This window comes from Ranitomeya imitator, chromosome 9 (genome assembly GCF_032444005.1).
Source record: "Ranitomeya imitator isolate aRanImi1 chromosome 9, aRanImi1.pri, whole genome shotgun sequence".
NCBI lineage: Eukaryota > Metazoa > Chordata > Amphibia > Anura > Dendrobatidae > Ranitomeya > Ranitomeya imitator.
The window spans coordinates 46,426,236-46,443,469 of NC_091290.1; the positions used below are offsets into that span (position 1 = coordinate 46,426,236).

The following is a 17,234-nucleotide window of genomic DNA, read 5'->3' on the forward strand; positions in this document are numbered from 1 at the left end:
ACCAATATAAACCCACTTGTGATGTCACTGTGGCTCACTCAATATAAACCCACTGATGATGTCACCGTGGCTCACCCAATATAAACCCACTTGTGATGTCACTGCAGCTCACCCAATGTAAACCCACTTGTGATGTCATTGCGGTTCACCCAATATAAATCCACTAGTGATGTCACTGCGGCTCATCTAATATAAACCCACTTGTGATCTCACCGTGGCTCACCCAATATAAATCCACTGATTATATCACTGTGGCTCACCCAATATAAACCCACTGGTGATGTCACTGTGGCTCACCCAATATAAACCCACTGGTGATATCACTGTGGCTCACCCAATATAAACCCACTGGTGATGTCACTGTGGCTCACCCAATATAAACCCACTGGTGATGTCACTGCAGCTCACCCAATATAAATCCACTGATGATGTCACTGGCTCACCCAATGTAAACCCACTTTTGATGTTATTGTGGTTCACCCCATATAAACCCACTTGTGATGTCACTGTGGCTCACCCAATATAAATCCACTGATGATGTCACTGTGGCTCATCCAATATAAACCCACTGATGATGTCACTGTGGCACACCCAATGTAAACCCACTGGTGATGTCACTACACAGTATCTTACCTTACTGAAACCTTTTGTGATGTCATAATGTAACGGACTCATTTTATTACAGTAGCTTAAACAGAATGTGTCTTATAGATTATTTTACTAATTAAAACTCAAATATTATACATATTTGTATTCTGATGTATAGCTGGGCTGTCCTGTACTAGACAACCCCTTCTGAATCCCATTGTGAATAAAATAATAACCAGTGTACTCCCCTCCTGGTCTGGTGCTGCTGTAGAGCCGTGCTTGCAGCTTATCAGCTCCCACAGATCGGTCACAGCGGACGTCTATTCGGTTTTTGCGTTCAGTGATTCTCATTTGAAAAAAAACTGATTTCAGTGTGAAGCTGCGAAACCTCAGTCCGTGAAGAACGGACAGCACTAAGGTGCACACAGGACGCCATTAATGTGCCATCCAAGTTTTTCACTGACCCATAGAGATTCTTTGGTTAGTTTGATCTGTGACGCACGTCCTTTTTTGTGGACACACAGTCTGCAAGTAAGCATAGATATGTGGACAGCGCCATAGATTATAATGAGACCTTTTCTGTCTTTGAAATACATGGATGGAACACGTATGTGAAAACAGGACGTCTAAAAGAGGCCTAAATCTACATCCCATGCATGTAAGGAGATTTCTACACCCCTGTTCACATGCATCAGTACTTTCCCAAGCAAATGGTGCCACATAAAAAATCTGCTGCAGAAATAAGAAGAGCACTAGAAAAACACAGGACAAGCCCCACTGAATAATATGTAGCCTCCACTTTTGCAGATCTGCAGCAGTGCACAGTAAATCCTTGGCACAGCTATGGCAGAAATCCGAGGCTCAATGTTTGTTTTTTTGCTGTGAAACCCACATATTGGATTATAATCCTAGGTGTGAACATACCTGCAGTTCTGCAGAAAAATCTGCAACTGCGAATTTTAAAACGATTGACATTATTTTTCTTCTATTCAGATTCTGCAGGAAAATCTGCAGTGGCAATTCCACTTCAAAATCTGCAAATGGTGTAAATTTGATGAGCAGATTTTCTGCAGAATTAGAATTATCCACATCATATTTGACTGATGGGGACGCAAGTTTTTGACACTTTTACAGACACGTGAAATTCTTTTTTTTTCCTCTGAATAATAAAATATGAACTGTACACTACTGTCTTTGTACGATACTGTGTACATAGACGGGGACCTGATTGTGCTTTACTAACAGTCCAAGTATACAGCGCTATGCCATGATAAAACCACGTCCTGGACCTGAATGGCTGCTATATGATCATTCTGCATCTTGTATACAGGAAACCGCCTCCGTACCGCACAACTGTTCATATAGAAAGTCAGGTGAATGGAACCCCACATTATTACATAGTTACTGTGCAGCCAGTATTTCACTTGTTATATACCACATGCACATAAAAAAAAGTATGTGAACCCGCCCCAGTTTTTACAGCTGGCCATATATTATGTGATCATTTATGGGAAGCTATTTGCTGCTTACGATCACCATGATGCTGAAAGGGAGCATTCCGCACCTCTGTATGCCTCCGATTGTACACATACAGTATGTAGAGATTTTTTGTTGGGTGTATACATAATTCAACATGGCGGGCTTCACTGGATGCATTGATTCTTAGTAGGGATGAGTGAACCCATGGGTGGTCGGGGTCGACCAAACTTTAGTCCATAGTTCAGTTCGAGTACCAGGACTATACCCGAACTTGAACCCAAATCCTATAGAAGTCAATGCAGACACAAACTTTGGTGCTGTAAAATGGGCTAGGGGTCTTTCTCACTCTTTTTATGGCAGCGCACAAAGTAACTGTGGTTCACTAGCCATAGTGTCTCCATAAAGGCCATACCTGGTTGTGCTCCCTGCACGTAGCTCAGCACTAATGCTATATGTGTGCACTGCTTTACATAAGTGCCAGGACATGCTCAGAGTGCATAAGTCACGGCCCCCCATGGCCCAGGTGGACACCATTATTTTGGAATCATTAGTACAGGAATATATCCACACCGTTTCTTATTTTGCTACTTAGGACATTGTAGGCTGCTGTGCTTTACTATACAGTTGTCCATCGCACAATATACAATCATGTTGGGTATACAGATATATACAGTTAGGTCCATAAATATTTGGACAGAGACAACATTTTTCTAATTTTGGTTATAGAAATTACCACAATGAATTAAAAAAAAAAAACAGTTCAGATGCAGTTGAAGTTCAGACTTTCAGCTTTCATTTGAGGGTATCCACATTTAAATTGGATGAAGGGTTTAGGAGTTTCAGCTCCTTAACATATGCCACCCAGTTTTTAAAGGGACCAAAAGTAATTGGACAGATTCAATAATTTTAAATAAAATGTTCATTTCTAGTACTTGGTTGAAAACCCTTTGTTGGCAATGACTGCCTGAAGTCTTGAACTCATGGACCTCACCAGACGCTGTGTTTCCTCCTTTTTGATGCTCTGCCAGGCCTTCACTGCGGTGGTTTTCAGTTGCTCTTTGTTTGTGGACCTTTCTCTCTGAAGTTTAGTCTTTAACAAGTGAAATGCTGCTCAATTGGGTTGAGATCAGGTGACTGACTTGGCCATTCAAGAATACTCCACTTCTTTGCTTTAATAAACTCCTGGGTTGCTTTGGCTTTATGTTTTGGGTCATTGTCCATCTGTAGTATGAAAAGACGACCAATCAGTTTTGCTGCATTTGGCTGGATCTGAGCACACAGTATGGCTCTGAATACCTCAGAATTAATTCGGCTGCTTCTGTCCTGTGTCACATCATCAATAAACACTAGTGACCCAGTGTCACTGGCAGCCATGCATGCCCAAGCCATCACACTGCCTCCGCCATGTTTTACAGATGATGTGGTATGCGTTGGATCATGAGCTGTACCACGCCTTTGCCATACTTTTCTCTTTCCATCATTCTGGTAGAGGTTGATCTTGGTTTCATCTGTCCAAAGAATGTTCTTCCAGAACTGTGCTGGCTTTTTTAGATGTTTTTTAGGAAAGTCCAGTCTAGGCTTTTTATTCTTGATGCTTATGAGTGGCTTGCACTGTGCAGTGAACCCTCTGTATTTACTTTCCTGCAGTCTTCTCTTTATGGTAGATTTGGATATTGATACGCCGACCTCCTGGAGAGTGTTGGTCACTTGGTCGGCTGTTGTGAAGGGGGTTCTCTTCACCATGGAGATTACTCTGCGATCATCCACCACTGTTGTCTTCGGTGGGCGCCCAGGTCTTTTTGCATTGATTAGTTCACCAGTGCTTTCTTTCTTTCTCAGCATGTACCAAACTGTAGATTTTGCCACTCCTAATATTGTAGCAATTTCTCGGATGGGTTTTTTCTGTTTTCGCAGCTTAAGGATGGCTTGTTTCACCTGCATGGAGAGCTCCTTTGACCGCATGTTTACTTCACAGCAAAACCTTCCAAATGCAAGCACCACATCTCAAATCAACTCCAGGCATTTTATCTGCTTAATTGAGAATGACATAATGAAGAGATTGCCCACACCTGTCGATGAAATAGCCTTGGAGTCAATTGTCCAATTACTTTTGGTCCCTTTAAAAACAGGGTGGCACATGTTAAGGAGCTGAAACTCCTAAACCCTTCATCCAATTTTAATGTGCATACCCGCAAATGAAAGCTGAAAGTATGAACTTCAACTGCATCTGAATAGTTTTTTTTTAAATTAATTGTGGTAATGTCTATAACCAAAATTAGAAAAATGTTGTCTCTGTCCAAATATATATGGACCTAACTGTACATTGTTCACTGTACTAGTTCTCAAGTCTTGGAGTCTTAAAGGAACATGAAACATAAAAATATATATTTGTGATAGAGCAAATATACGGTAGTTGCCCTGTTTTTACTCTGCAGCATTTACTGCATGCTCCTTAAACCGTGCGATTTGTAGAAATCCTACAGAAAACCTGGGTTAATCAACTGTTAATCAGTTCTCTCATTGGCTTGTGACTGAGGAAGACCACCTCTTTACCAATGGGGAGGAGCTTACATATCATTAGTGCTGCTGCAGATGGGCACAGTAGGGAGGCTTCTGCTGCAGTCAGTTGTCTTACAGCCACACACAGAGCAGTGAGGGGGGAAGATGGGCCACGGGTGGTCTCCTGAGAGACACAAAGATTTCCCAGTACTTACTTATTTGTCATTTTTTTCTACAATTCTTTTATGAGGTTGGCTTGTGCTCACACACGCCGTGATTACTAAACATGATTGTCAGCGTGGCATCCCCACACCGAGCCTGATATTAATCCTTTATATATAGAGGACAATGTGCGGCGTTTGGTTGCCGGCCAGGTTCATCTGTGGAACTGCTGATAATAGCGGAGTGTTGAGTGTCAGATGTGATGGGAGATTAGGGCGAGTGGTTAAATGGTTGTTCTCTGTTTGTTTCCACACAAAGCGCATTGATTCCCCATCACCATCAGATCTGCTTTCCTTCATGTTGCCATGTGCAGCTTTTGTACAGTCTTTGTTCTGGATAATACTGCCCTCATCAGACCTGTCCATCCTCCCTGATAACTGTGAGTGGCCAGGGAGATTCATCACACTCCCTGCACCCCTGTACTCACAGCTTTCCCTTCATGTTTTTTCCTTTTCTTAAATATCTCATTTAACTTTTACCAAAGCATGACATGATAGGATGAGTGGAAAAAATATCTATTACATACACAACCTTATTAGTATCTGTGAATCCCAGCATTGTCTGTTGTTTAGCATCTGTATATCCCATTATTTCCTGCTTGTTCAGTGTCTACACATCCCAGCATTAGCTTCTCTTTCAGTGTGTGCACATCCCAGTATTACCTGCTTGTTCAGTGTCTGCACATCCCAGCATTACCTGCTGGGAAGAATATTGGAGATATAATTTCATGTCAATCAATTGTATCCTATTTGGCATGGGATTATAAACCCCCCTTCAGCATGCAGTTGTATAAGAACACCTAGCTAAACAGAGGGGAGTCAAGCCTCAAAAGCCTGTGAGTTCAGTGTCTGCACATCCCAGCAGTAATTGCTTGTTCAGTGTCTGCACATCGCATGCATTACCTGCTTGTTCAGTCTCTGCACATACCAGAATTTTCTGCTTGTTCAGTGTCTGCACATCTCTGCATTACCTGCTTGTTAGTATATGGACAGTACACCCTAGCATTAATTTATTGTTCGATGTCTGTACATCACATTAGTCTCTGTATATAGGGGCAGTATTAGAATAGTTATATTCTTGCACATAGTCAAGGTAAAATTCAAGCTTCTTTCAAAAACGAAAAAAATACCCCCCTATCCATAGCATCAGATTTTAGGAATATTTTTTGAGGCCTGATTATTCTGACATGATGTTCCTGTGAGCTCTACTGATGGACTGATGTGATGGGCACGATATGCTTTAGGGCAAAAGTACTGAATATGTTAGATGGGATCCTAGTACTAGAATACCTCGCAATGTTTTATGAAAACAACATGATGGATGGAGACGGTTAGCGTGAAACTTGCATTAATATACACTCAGTTTCGCTGTAACTCATCCTTTCAGGTCTAGTACTGGCAGCTTGGATCGCGCCATCACTCCAGGAGAATGGTAACACAAGATATCTCATCAGATCGCATCCTCTGAAAGGTTTACCTTTGATTTTAGATTCCATTGGATGTACTCACTGAGGGGGTGTTTCTTTTCAGATTGATAGGTACGCACAAAAAGATCTGAAGAAGGGTCTGCACTTGTACGGAACCGAGGGAAACATCGGCCTCACCAATGCATGGAGCATCATCCAAACTGATGTAAGTAGCAAACATCCCAGGGCCGAAATATCTGCACCTTCCCGAGAGGTAATAATCTCCAGCCCTGTAGTTGACTACATGATTGCAGACAATAAAAATGTTTGGCTAATACTAGTTGGCTTCAAGTTGGAAGGGTTATTTATTACAGAACAATACCTGCTTATTAGTAAGGTCCCACAATAAGATGACCACAAAGTGTGCCCATTAAATCAGTTGTAGTTTACACTAAAACTAGTGTTAAATTTCACTACAGCGCCATCACAGGAGAAACTAAGTATTGCATAGCTCCCATTTACATCAGAGATGGTGCAAGTTTATTCGCACGTCCCATTCTATCAGCCACATCCGTGGTTTGTGGTCACTGCACGGGAGCAGAGAACCGCCTCTTAGGCCGGTTTCACACGTCAGTGGCTCCGGTACGTGAGGTGACAGTATCCTCACGTACCGGAGACACTGACTCACGTAGACACATTGAAATCAATGTGTCTCTGCACATAGTAACATAGTAACATAGTTAGTAAGGCCGAAAAAAGACATTTGTCCATCCAGTTCAGCCCATATTCCATCATAATAAATCCCCAGATCTACGTCCTTCTACAGAACCTAATTGTATGTGTTTTCACGGACCGTGTGTCCGTGTGCAAAACACGGAGACACGTCAGTGTTCGTGGGAGCGCACGGATTACACGGACCCATTAAAGTCAATGGGTCCGTGTAAAACACGTACCGCACACGGACGCTGTCCGTGTGCAGTCCGTGTGCCGTGCAGGAGACAGCGCTACAGTAAGCGCTGTCCCCCCCACGTGGTGCTGAAGCCGCCATTCATATCTTCTCTCCAGCAGCGTTTGCTGGAGAGAAGATATGAAAAATCCTTTTTTTTGTTGTTTTTTCGTGTTTAAAATAAAGATCCCTGTCACCACCCCTCGCCCACCCGCTGCTAATAAAATATTCACCCGGCTCCCTCGCAGCGTCCTGTCCTCGCCGCAGCTTCTCTTGTATGAGCGGTCACGTGGGGCCACCGATTACAGTCATGAATATGGGGCTCCACCTCCCATAGGGGTGGAGCCGCATATTTATGACTGTAATGGACGGCACCACGTGACCGCTCATACAGGAGAAGCTGCGGCGAGGACAGGACGCTGCGAGGGAGCCGGGTGAGTATTTTATTAACAGCGGGCGGGCGCACAGGGGGTGGGAGGGGGGTTGGGGACAGGGATCCTTATTTTAAACACGAAAAAAAAAAAAAGGATTTTTCATATCTTCTCTCCAGCGAACGCTGCTGGAGAGAAGATATGAATGGCAGCTTCAGCACCAGATGCAGGGGACAGCGCTTATCTCTAGCGCTGTCTCCTGCACGCTCTGTGTGGTACCCAGTCAGCACACGTGTGCCGCACGTGTGCCACACTGATGTGCCACATAAACTCACGGACACACGGACACGGATAATTCCGGTACCGATTCTTCCGGTACTGGAATTATCTGGACGTGTGAGACTGGCCTTACATGACAGCATCCGCAACTCTTATTTTGATTTGCCATCCTAACGTGACATCATCATTGTCATATAATGCACATGTGACCTCACACCGGGCGGTCTAATCAAGAGAAGAGCCGCGGGTGCCATCAGGTAAGAGGTGGTACTACAGCTCTCATGCAGCGGCCACAGACCACTGTCATGAAAAACTACCTGACCAATGTGATCCAATACAATATACACTGATAACTACAGTAAAATTGTCAGATATTCATGTGGTTTATTCCTGCCAGTATTTTCAGGGTTTATTATACAGGGACCATGACCGAAGGTGGAGTGACTTATACCTTTTATTGCCAAACTGTTTCCCCAGCTTTAATAAAAAGAAGAAACGGTCATAGAAAACAGTAGTATGTGTGCATATATGAAACATATAATCTTTTTAGAGGAAAGTAGCATTTTTATCAGCTTCCAACAGTATTTCTGAAAAATTTCTGAAATGCTCATCAGCTGCAAAACTTGTGTCTTGTGTAAAACAGTAAGTAGAAAGTGGAGGGGAGGGAGATGAAGCTGCAAAAGGGGAAGGAGGGGTAGCAGCAGGAGGAGACATCTGATTGGCTCCAGGGGCAGCAGGAGGAGACATCTGATTGGCTACACTTTAGCTCATGCATCACTGTAAGAATGCCCACCTATTGAACAATCATGGAGACAGAAACTAGCAGAAGAGCCTAAAATATGCCAGTTACACTCACATTTCTGGCTACATATTGTGATAAGTAATCTGATATTCTGTATATCTACAACTGCCGGAGAAGCGATTGTGATTTTATTTTTTTTTTTAATAGATGCACTTTAAGGAAGTCTGACCAACACCCTAGTGAAAAATACAATGAAAAAAATCTGCTAGGTTTACCCGCCGTCCTATGTAGACGTATTAGAAACCATAGTAATATTGTCAGCATTGTGAGATAAGGGTGGCCATTATAGGAAATAGCCATGTGATTGTTAAGACAGGTCCAAAGATAAAAAGGAAGGCAAATTGGCACCTGGAAGGTTTTATGTTGGAAACATCAGATATGGAGTCCTGATGAAGCATGTTGACCGTGACTTTCTCTTTGCTCCTGCAGTTTCGGTGTTGTGGGGTGTCAAACTACACGGACTGGTTTGAGGTGTATAATATGAGCCGGGTCCCAGATTCCTGTTGCTTGGAGTTCAGTGAGAACTGTGGCTTGCACTCTCCTGGGACGTGGTGGAAAGCGGTAGGTGGGCTTTTATTCACTCACACAATGCAGTTTTACATTGTGAATGCAGGGAGTTATTGAATCGTACAGAGATCTTGCAGAACTGACTCATGCTAGAAATTGTGATTAAGCAAAAATTAAACATTCCTCTCATTTTTTTATGTCTTGATTCCCAACATGGATGTGCATTTTTGAACCCCTTGTAGGGGGAACTCTAAAATACCTAATCCTCTCTTATCAAATAGAAACCTCTGACACTGATAAAGTGAAACATCATTTATCTGTTTTTAACATATCTGGCTATCTGCACATGTTCAGGATTTCTTGCAGAAATTTCCTGAGCAAAACAGGACATTTTCTGGAAGAAATCCACATGCGTTTTTTGTGCGTTTTTAGCGCGTTTCTTTGCGGATTTTTCCGGAGGTTCCCAATGCAATAATATAGTGGGAAATCTGCAAAATGAATGAACATGCTGCATTTTTTACCGCGATGTGTTTTTTTCGCTGAAAAAAACGCATCATGTGCACGAAAATTGCGGAATGTATTCTAAATGATGGGATGCATAATCTATGCGTTTTTATAGCGAAAAAACGCAAAAAATCTGAAACATGTGCACACAGCCTTAGGCTTAATCCTCTCTATCTTCTGTACAATAATATAGTAGTTGTCCAGTGAAAACTTGTTGATTGGTGGGGTCCAAACGCTAGCACCCTCACTGATTGTCAGAATGGGGCACTTTTGTCCCCGTGCGTATGCTCGATGGCCGCTTCATTCATTTCCTACGAGGCTGCCAAGTACTGCTGTCGGCAGCCCCATATAAACAAGCATAGGCCCGGGGGACAAAGTGCCCCATTCTGCCTATTGGTGCAGGTCCCAGTGGTCAATAAGTTATCACCTATCTTGTAAACTTATTTTGATGGAAGAAGCCCTTAAAGGGAATCTATTTCAAAAACCTGACCGGCACATCCAATAGACTCAGTGTGAACAGGTGCTGAACCTAGAGTCGCCAACTCGTATATAGTTAAGTAAATAAGGCAGCACTAGAACATACAAACTTGAAAAACGAAATTTGAACTGCATTACTGCACTAGAAATATGAAAAATGAGAGCTTTTAGCGCATAAAAATGGCTGTTTTAATTACAGCAGGTCCAATACCCCTCCACAGAGAGAGAGAATTTTAGTCTAGTAAGAGGTTTTCACATGTACCCATTCAGATGGAGACGTTTATTCTCAGCGAGGTAAGGCAAGCGTAGGACCTGGTATAAGAGAGATGCCGTAACGGGGCTACCAGGTACACATAAAATTGGCCATTTTTATGCGCTAAAAGCTCTCATTTTTCATATTTCTAATGCAGTAATGCAGTTCAAATTTCGTTTTTCAAGTTTGTATGTTCTAGCGCTGCAGTGTGCTGTTTACTTAAAGGGAATCTGTCACCAGGTCTAAAAGCAGGGGTTGGTAAAAAAGAGTTGGTATAGATTTGTTGGTGTTTGTACATAAGCTGAGGCCATGCTGCTGCTCACAGATGTGCCTTGCTGTATTTCAGCCGTGTTATGACACAGTGAAGATCTGGCTTCATGAGAACCTCCTGGCGGTCGGGATCTTTGGACTCTGCACCGCTCTTGTACAGGTCAGTGACAGAGCTGGGGAGCGAGGTCCGGGCACTTGGACTGTAGCAGGTCTATTAGGTGGTTCATCTTTCTAATGGTCCCGTATTCTCTACAGAATAGGTTAATTGCAGTGCCAGACATGCGGTATGAAGGCTATAATCTGCAGAGCACAGGAGATTGCAATACAAGTGAATATGGAAGAAGAATGGTGCATTATTTATGAAGCAGACGGCCATTCATAAAAGCAGAAATTTTAGTGTGTAGTTTGATTACATATGGCAAACACTGATGACAAATGGGCTCTGGCTGACCACCGAAATACACAGGACATAAACACAACACTTTTGTTTTTGCTCCCATTTTTCATGAGCTGAACTCAAAGATCTAAGACTTTTCTATGGACACAAAAGGCCTTTTTCTCTCAATTATTCACAAATTTGTGTAAATCTGTGTTGGTGACCCCTTCTCCTTTGCTGAGATAATTCATCCACCTTACAGTTGTTGCGTATCCAGATGCTGATCAGACACATGATTATTAGACAGGTGCCTAAGGCTGCGTGTCCACGATCAGGATAGCCGGCGGTATCGTCGGAGCGGCTTAGCCGCTCTGCGGTAAGCCCCGCCCCCTTCTGGAGACGCGATGATGCCGGATGTGTTCACAGCACACATCCGGCATCATCGCTCCCCACCATAGGGCCCTGTGCTATATCTTGCGGCGACGCAGCGTCGCCGCAAGATATACGGACATGCTGCGATCTGAAAAGACGCGCAGCATGTCCGGAGTCGCAGGGCCGCCGCGTGCGTGTTACCACGCATAGTGGAGACGGGATTTCATTAAATCCCCTCCACTATGCTGTAACATCTGGACGCTGCGTGTCTGACGCTGAGGCTCTATGCAGCGTCAGACACGCAGCGTTTCCTGATCGTGGAAACAGACCCTAAGAGGCCACTCTAAAATGTGCAGTTTTACAGTATTTGGTGGGAGGGTCAGAAAACCAGTCAGTATTTGCTGTAACCACCAGTTGCCTGATCAGGTTTGTGATTGTGGCCTGTAGATGTTGGTCCTCTCCTCTTCAATGGCTGCGAAGTTGCTGGATATTGGCAGGCACTTGAACACTTTGTCGTATACGCCGATCAAGAGCCTTGCAAGCATGCTCAATGGGTGACATATCTGGTGATTATGCTGGCCATGCAAGAACTGGGATGTTTTCAGCTTCCAGGAATTGTGTACAGATCCTTGCACCATGGGGCCGAGCATTATCATGCTGCAATATGAGGTTATGGTCTTGGATGAATGGCACAATAATGGGCCTCATGATCACGTTGTGGTATCTCTTTGCATTCACAATGGCATCAATAAAATGCACCGGTGTTCGTTGTCCATAACATAGGCCTGCCCATACCTTAACTCCACCGCCACCATGGGCCACTTGATTCATGTTGACGTCAGCAAGCCTCTCACCCACACAACTCCATATAAGTACACTGCCATCTGCCATGTACAATGAAAACCGGGACTCATCAATGAAAAGAACACCTCTCCAACATGCCAGGCACCATCGAATGTGAACATTTGCCCACAGAAGTCGGATACGATGACAAAGTGCAGTCAGGTGGAGACCCCAATGAGGACAACAAGCATGGAGATGAGCTTCCCTGAGACTGTTTCTGACATTTTGTGCAGAAATTCTTTGGTTATACGAATCGATAGTTGCAGCAGCTGTCCTCACATGATCTTGTAGGTGAAGATGCTGGATGTTGAGGTCCTGAGCTAGAGTGGTTACACGTGGTCTGCGGTTGAGTGGCCGGTTGGATGTACTGCCAAATTCTCTGAAACGCCTTTGGAGATGGCTTATGGTAGCGAAATGAACCTTCAGTTCACAGGCAGCAGCTCTGGTGGACGTTCCTCCAGTCAGCATGCCAATTACACGCGCCCTCAAATCTTGCGACATCTCTGGCATTTTGCTAGGTGATAAAACTGCACATTTCAGAGTGGCCTTTTATTGTGGCCACGTGAGACATAAATGTGCAACAATCAAGTGTCTAATTAGTATCTGGATATGTCACACCTGTGAGGTTGATGGATTATCTGGGCAAAGGAGAAGAGCCCACTTAAGGTACCTTCACACTAAACGACGCTGCAGCGATCCAGACCAACGATGCCGGTAACCAGGGTATACATCGGGTTACTAAGCGCAGGGCCGCGCTTAGTAACCCGATGTTTACCCTGGTAAGTAAAAAAAACAAACGCTTCATACTTACCTTCCGCTGTCTGTCCCCGGCGCTCTGCTTCTCTGTACTGGCTGTGAGCACAGCGGCCGGAAAGCAGAGCGGTGACGTCACCGCTCTGCTTTCCGGCCGCTGTGCTCACAGTGAGTGCAGGAAAGCACAGCGCCGATGGACAGACAGCGGAAGGTAAGTATGAAGCGTTTGTTTTTTTTACTTACCAGGGTAAACATCGGGTTACTAAGCGCGGCCCTGCGCTTAGTAACCCGATGTTTACCCTGGTTACCAGCGAAGAAATCGCTGAATCGGTGTCACACACGCCGATTCAGCGATGTCAGTGGGAGAGCCAGCGACAAAAGAAAGTGCTGGCCCTCTAGCCCCGACCAACGACATCACAGCAGGATTCTGATCGCTGCTGCGTGTCACACTGAACGATATCGCTAGCCAGGACGCTGCAACGTCACGGATCGCTAGCGATATCGTTTAGTGTGAAGGTACCTTAAGGCCGGTGTCACACTTGGCGAGTGCAATGCGAGATACTCGCGCATCAATACCTGGCACTGCCGCCGACACTTGGGACCGGAGCGTGCGGATGCATGTATTTCTAGGCAGATGAACGCTCCGGTCCCGAGTGCCGGCGGCAGTGCCAGGTATTGAGACGAGAGATTCACGCGAGTTTCTCGCATTGCACTCAAAGCGTGACCCTGGCCTAAGACAGATTTACACAAATTTGTGAACAGTATTTGACAGAAAAAGGCCTTTTGTGTCCATAGAAAAAGTCTTAGATCTTTGAGTTCAGCTCATGAAAAATGAGAGCAAAAAAAAAAAAGTGTTGTGTTTATATTTTTGTTTAGGGTAAATTCACATGTAGTGGGCCCTTTATACAGTATACAAGTAGTCTTAAATAGTCACGTCAGACAACTCTGATACAGAACAAAATATAAAACGCAGAAGCAAATGTTACTTATTATGTCTACTTAAAAAAAAACGCCCAGTGATAGTAAGCAAGTGTCAGTAATGTCACTCGCTAATTGCCTCATAGTACAGAAATGACTGCATTCACATAATATGTACAATACAGCAGAAGCAGGAAAACACAAGACTCTGGCAAGCTCCTGGCAGATTTATAGATATAAAAAGTAGTTTTGGTAAAAGTAGCATGGGGTGTCAGAGCTGGATAAGGGTACTTTCACACTAGCGTTTTTTGTAAATCCGTCACAATGCGTCGTTTTGCAGAAAAAACGCATCCTGCAAAAGTGCTTGCAGGATGCGTTTTTTCCCCATAGACTTCTATTGGCGACGCATTTGCGACGGATTTGCACACTTCGCATCCGTCTTGCGACGGATGCGTCGTGCTTTGGCGGACCGTCGGGAAAAAAAAACCCTACATGTAACGTTTTTTTCTCCCGACGGACCGCTTTTTCCGACCGCGCATGCGCGGCCGGAACTCCGCCCCTACCTCCCCGCACATTACAATGGGGCAGCGGATGCGCCGGAAAAATGCATCCGCTGCACCCATTGTGCAAAGCGTTAAACGCTAGCGTCGGAATCTCTCCCCGACGCATTGCGACGGGGAGATTCCGACGCTAGTGTGAAAGAAGCCTAAGACCACTCATTTATAAAGACACTTTTTTTTTTAAGAGAAAACCAAATGAGACATCAGTACAAAGAGATTGTATAAGCTTAGGAAACAAGCAGCGCCACTCTTATCCAATGGTCGTTACTGGCGTTGAAAATTTGCCTTAATCACATGATGTTTATTACTTTTTTTAAAACTCGTATAACCTTTACATGTACATTTAAACCCTAAAAAGTATCATAATAAGTGTTTTACGTTAAGATATCAGTAAAGTTGGTTTGTGACCATATCATGTCAGTTTTGGGGTCTAACTTAACTGACTTCATTAAATCTATTGTAATACATTCTGATTTAGTGACATGACATCTATTGTCTCTACCAGAACTAAGATTTTCTTTGCTTCTATAGATCCTCGGACTTACATTTGCCATGACAATGTACTGCCAGATGGCAAAAACTGACACATACTACGCCTGAGACATCCACCCCGTCAACTCCCTGCTCTCATTACCGAGATGTCCCTGGGAGGAACTTAATGTGGTTTTCAAAGCAGATCTTCCTTGGTTCTGTTCTTCCTCCTTTTTTTGAAACCACCACAGCCTCGAAAAGCACAAGAGCCCCCAAACCTCGCAACTTTCTCCAGGGATGGAGGACAGACACCAGGTCGGAAGTGGACAACTCTACGATATAGACCATGATTATGGAGGCAGAACAGTGACACATGGTCTATGGAACCAAGACTCGGGGAGGGTCCGCTGTGCTTTTCTGGGGGGAAAACCGTGGGTTTTATACTGTTCACCACATGATCAATGGAAGCACATCTTTTGCTGTTCTTTACAACCCATACTGTGTTACACAAAAACTGTGCTGCCTTTAGTGCTTACCGTCTAGTTCAAGTATATAGGCATACTTTGCCAAAAGTTCTAACTGCCATATTACTGCAGTATAATACGGACCTATATTCACAAGCTTATCAGATGCAGTCCAATGCGGCCTACAGAGAGGGCAATATGGCTTCTTCAATGAAAATATGTCCTTAAACACCAAGCTCCTGGCAACACACTTCTCATGTCATCGTTTTCCTTAAACTTAGAAGCTGCCATATAATTAGCCTGAAGTCACTGCCACAAGGCTTTCAAAGTAATGAGCAAAAAAAAAGGGTGTTTTCGGTGTATGCTACAGTCTGTGTGTAGTCTGCCATTGCTTTGTGTTTTATGTTTTTCATAATATTTTCCATCTACAGGCCCTGTGAACAATACATAGCAGAATAGCCTCTATGTGTGAATGTACCGTATTTGGGCAAGTCTTTACATACCGCAACGCTACATTCACAGTTTGTCAGAAAGTAGCCGCACTACGCAGTAATGTAAATGTGTGGCAGTGAGGTTTGAGGCCATGTAGACAACCCTAAGGCCTAATTTTGTATGGCCTCGTAGAAGAGCCAGTTGACTGGACCACACTCCATATTAGTAATGCATTCTTTCACCCTGTCTTATAATTTTAGGATTCATTTTTTTTTTCTTCTCCATGTCTTAAACTTCTCGCCTATTGTTGTAGGCGGTGATGAGCAATCACATTCTTAGAACTAGTGAAGGGATATCTGGCTTGTTTAAACAAGGTCGGTAATGCGTCCGCACACTGGGAGGCTGCCAGATTTCCAAGTGTATATAGAAATAAAGTCTTTAAAAAAAAAAAAAAACAGACATCTGTATAAAGATTGATACAGAAACCAATGAGAAGACTGTGCATTTGTTGGTTGAGACTCTTCCGAGGTGTCCGTCAAGCATTGCTCTGTTGAAGGATACCTGGAAGTGACACTGGACAGCGTGGTCCAAACCGTAAAGGCAGCTAATATTGAGCTTGTCCCCTCCATCTCAATGTTTCCATTTATAGTAAAGCACTTATTGTTCGGTTTATATACTGGCACAACCTTGCCGAGGCAGTAGATCGCCGCTCCCTTTATGAGGGGTAATTCTTACATCGGACGTCGTTCTCGTCATCCACATTGTGAGTCAATGATGACTGCTTCCTGGTAAGATCTCTGCCGAGTTTCTCACTATGTTTCCCTATTTTCAGTGTATATACTTATATACATTATTTATGCAAGAAGTATAGTGAAAATTTGTTCTAATAAAAATGTTTATCAGACTCTGTGTGTGTATTGGGTCCTAGACAGACGATCCCTGGCCGCCGAGGAGCTAATGAAATCAAGAGTTGATTTATATCTACAGGGAAATTACTCTGAGCACTCATTAAGTCATGTGTCTAATGTATGTATGCAATGAACACTCTGCGGGACTAGAAGCCTTGTAAGGGCTCATGCACACCGCCATACTGCCGCTCTGCTTCCTGCATAGTGTCAAAGGAAATTGACCTCAGGAACTGCTATTGGAGGCCCCTCGTCGTTTAAGGTGTTTAAGAGCTTCACCGGGCGGGAGGCAAGTGATATAGATCAGTCGCCTGTAACAGTCTCAGAGCGTCTCTCGCATCCCTCTATTTCTATAATAGCATATCAGGAGAATACAATACAGCAACCGCTCCACAATGCTCAGATGTTCATATCCAATCATAATCTAGAAAATCAGATTGGTATACGCTTACAGGAATACCTGTTAGAGATTGGGGCTGCTCTTTTTATTTAAAGGGAACCTGTCACATTGGAAAGTGCGGCTACCGTATTGGGAAAA

At 43.8% G+C, this 17,234-nt stretch overlaps 1 protein-coding gene across 8 annotated transcripts in view; it reads left to right on the forward strand.

Moving 5' to 3' along the window:
- TSPAN4 (tetraspanin 4) overlaps positions 1 to 16,695 on the forward strand; it is a 708,534-nt gene extending 691,839 nt beyond the window's left edge. For all 8 annotated transcript variants that reach the window (XM_069740222.1, XM_069740224.1, XM_069740221.1 and 5 more), the window contains 4 exons: positions 6,318 to 6,419; positions 9,021 to 9,152; positions 10,679 to 10,762; positions 14,956 to 16,695. In XM_069740222.1, the coding sequence (XP_069596323.1) occupies positions 6,318 to 6,419; positions 9,021 to 9,152; positions 10,679 to 10,762; positions 14,956 to 15,024 (387 nt within the window). In that variant the 3' untranslated portion in view covers positions 15,025 to 16,695. The remainder of the gene's footprint in view (positions 1 to 6,317; positions 6,420 to 9,020; positions 9,153 to 10,678; positions 10,763 to 14,955) is intronic.
- Positions 16,696 to 17,234: the final 539 nt, after the last annotated feature.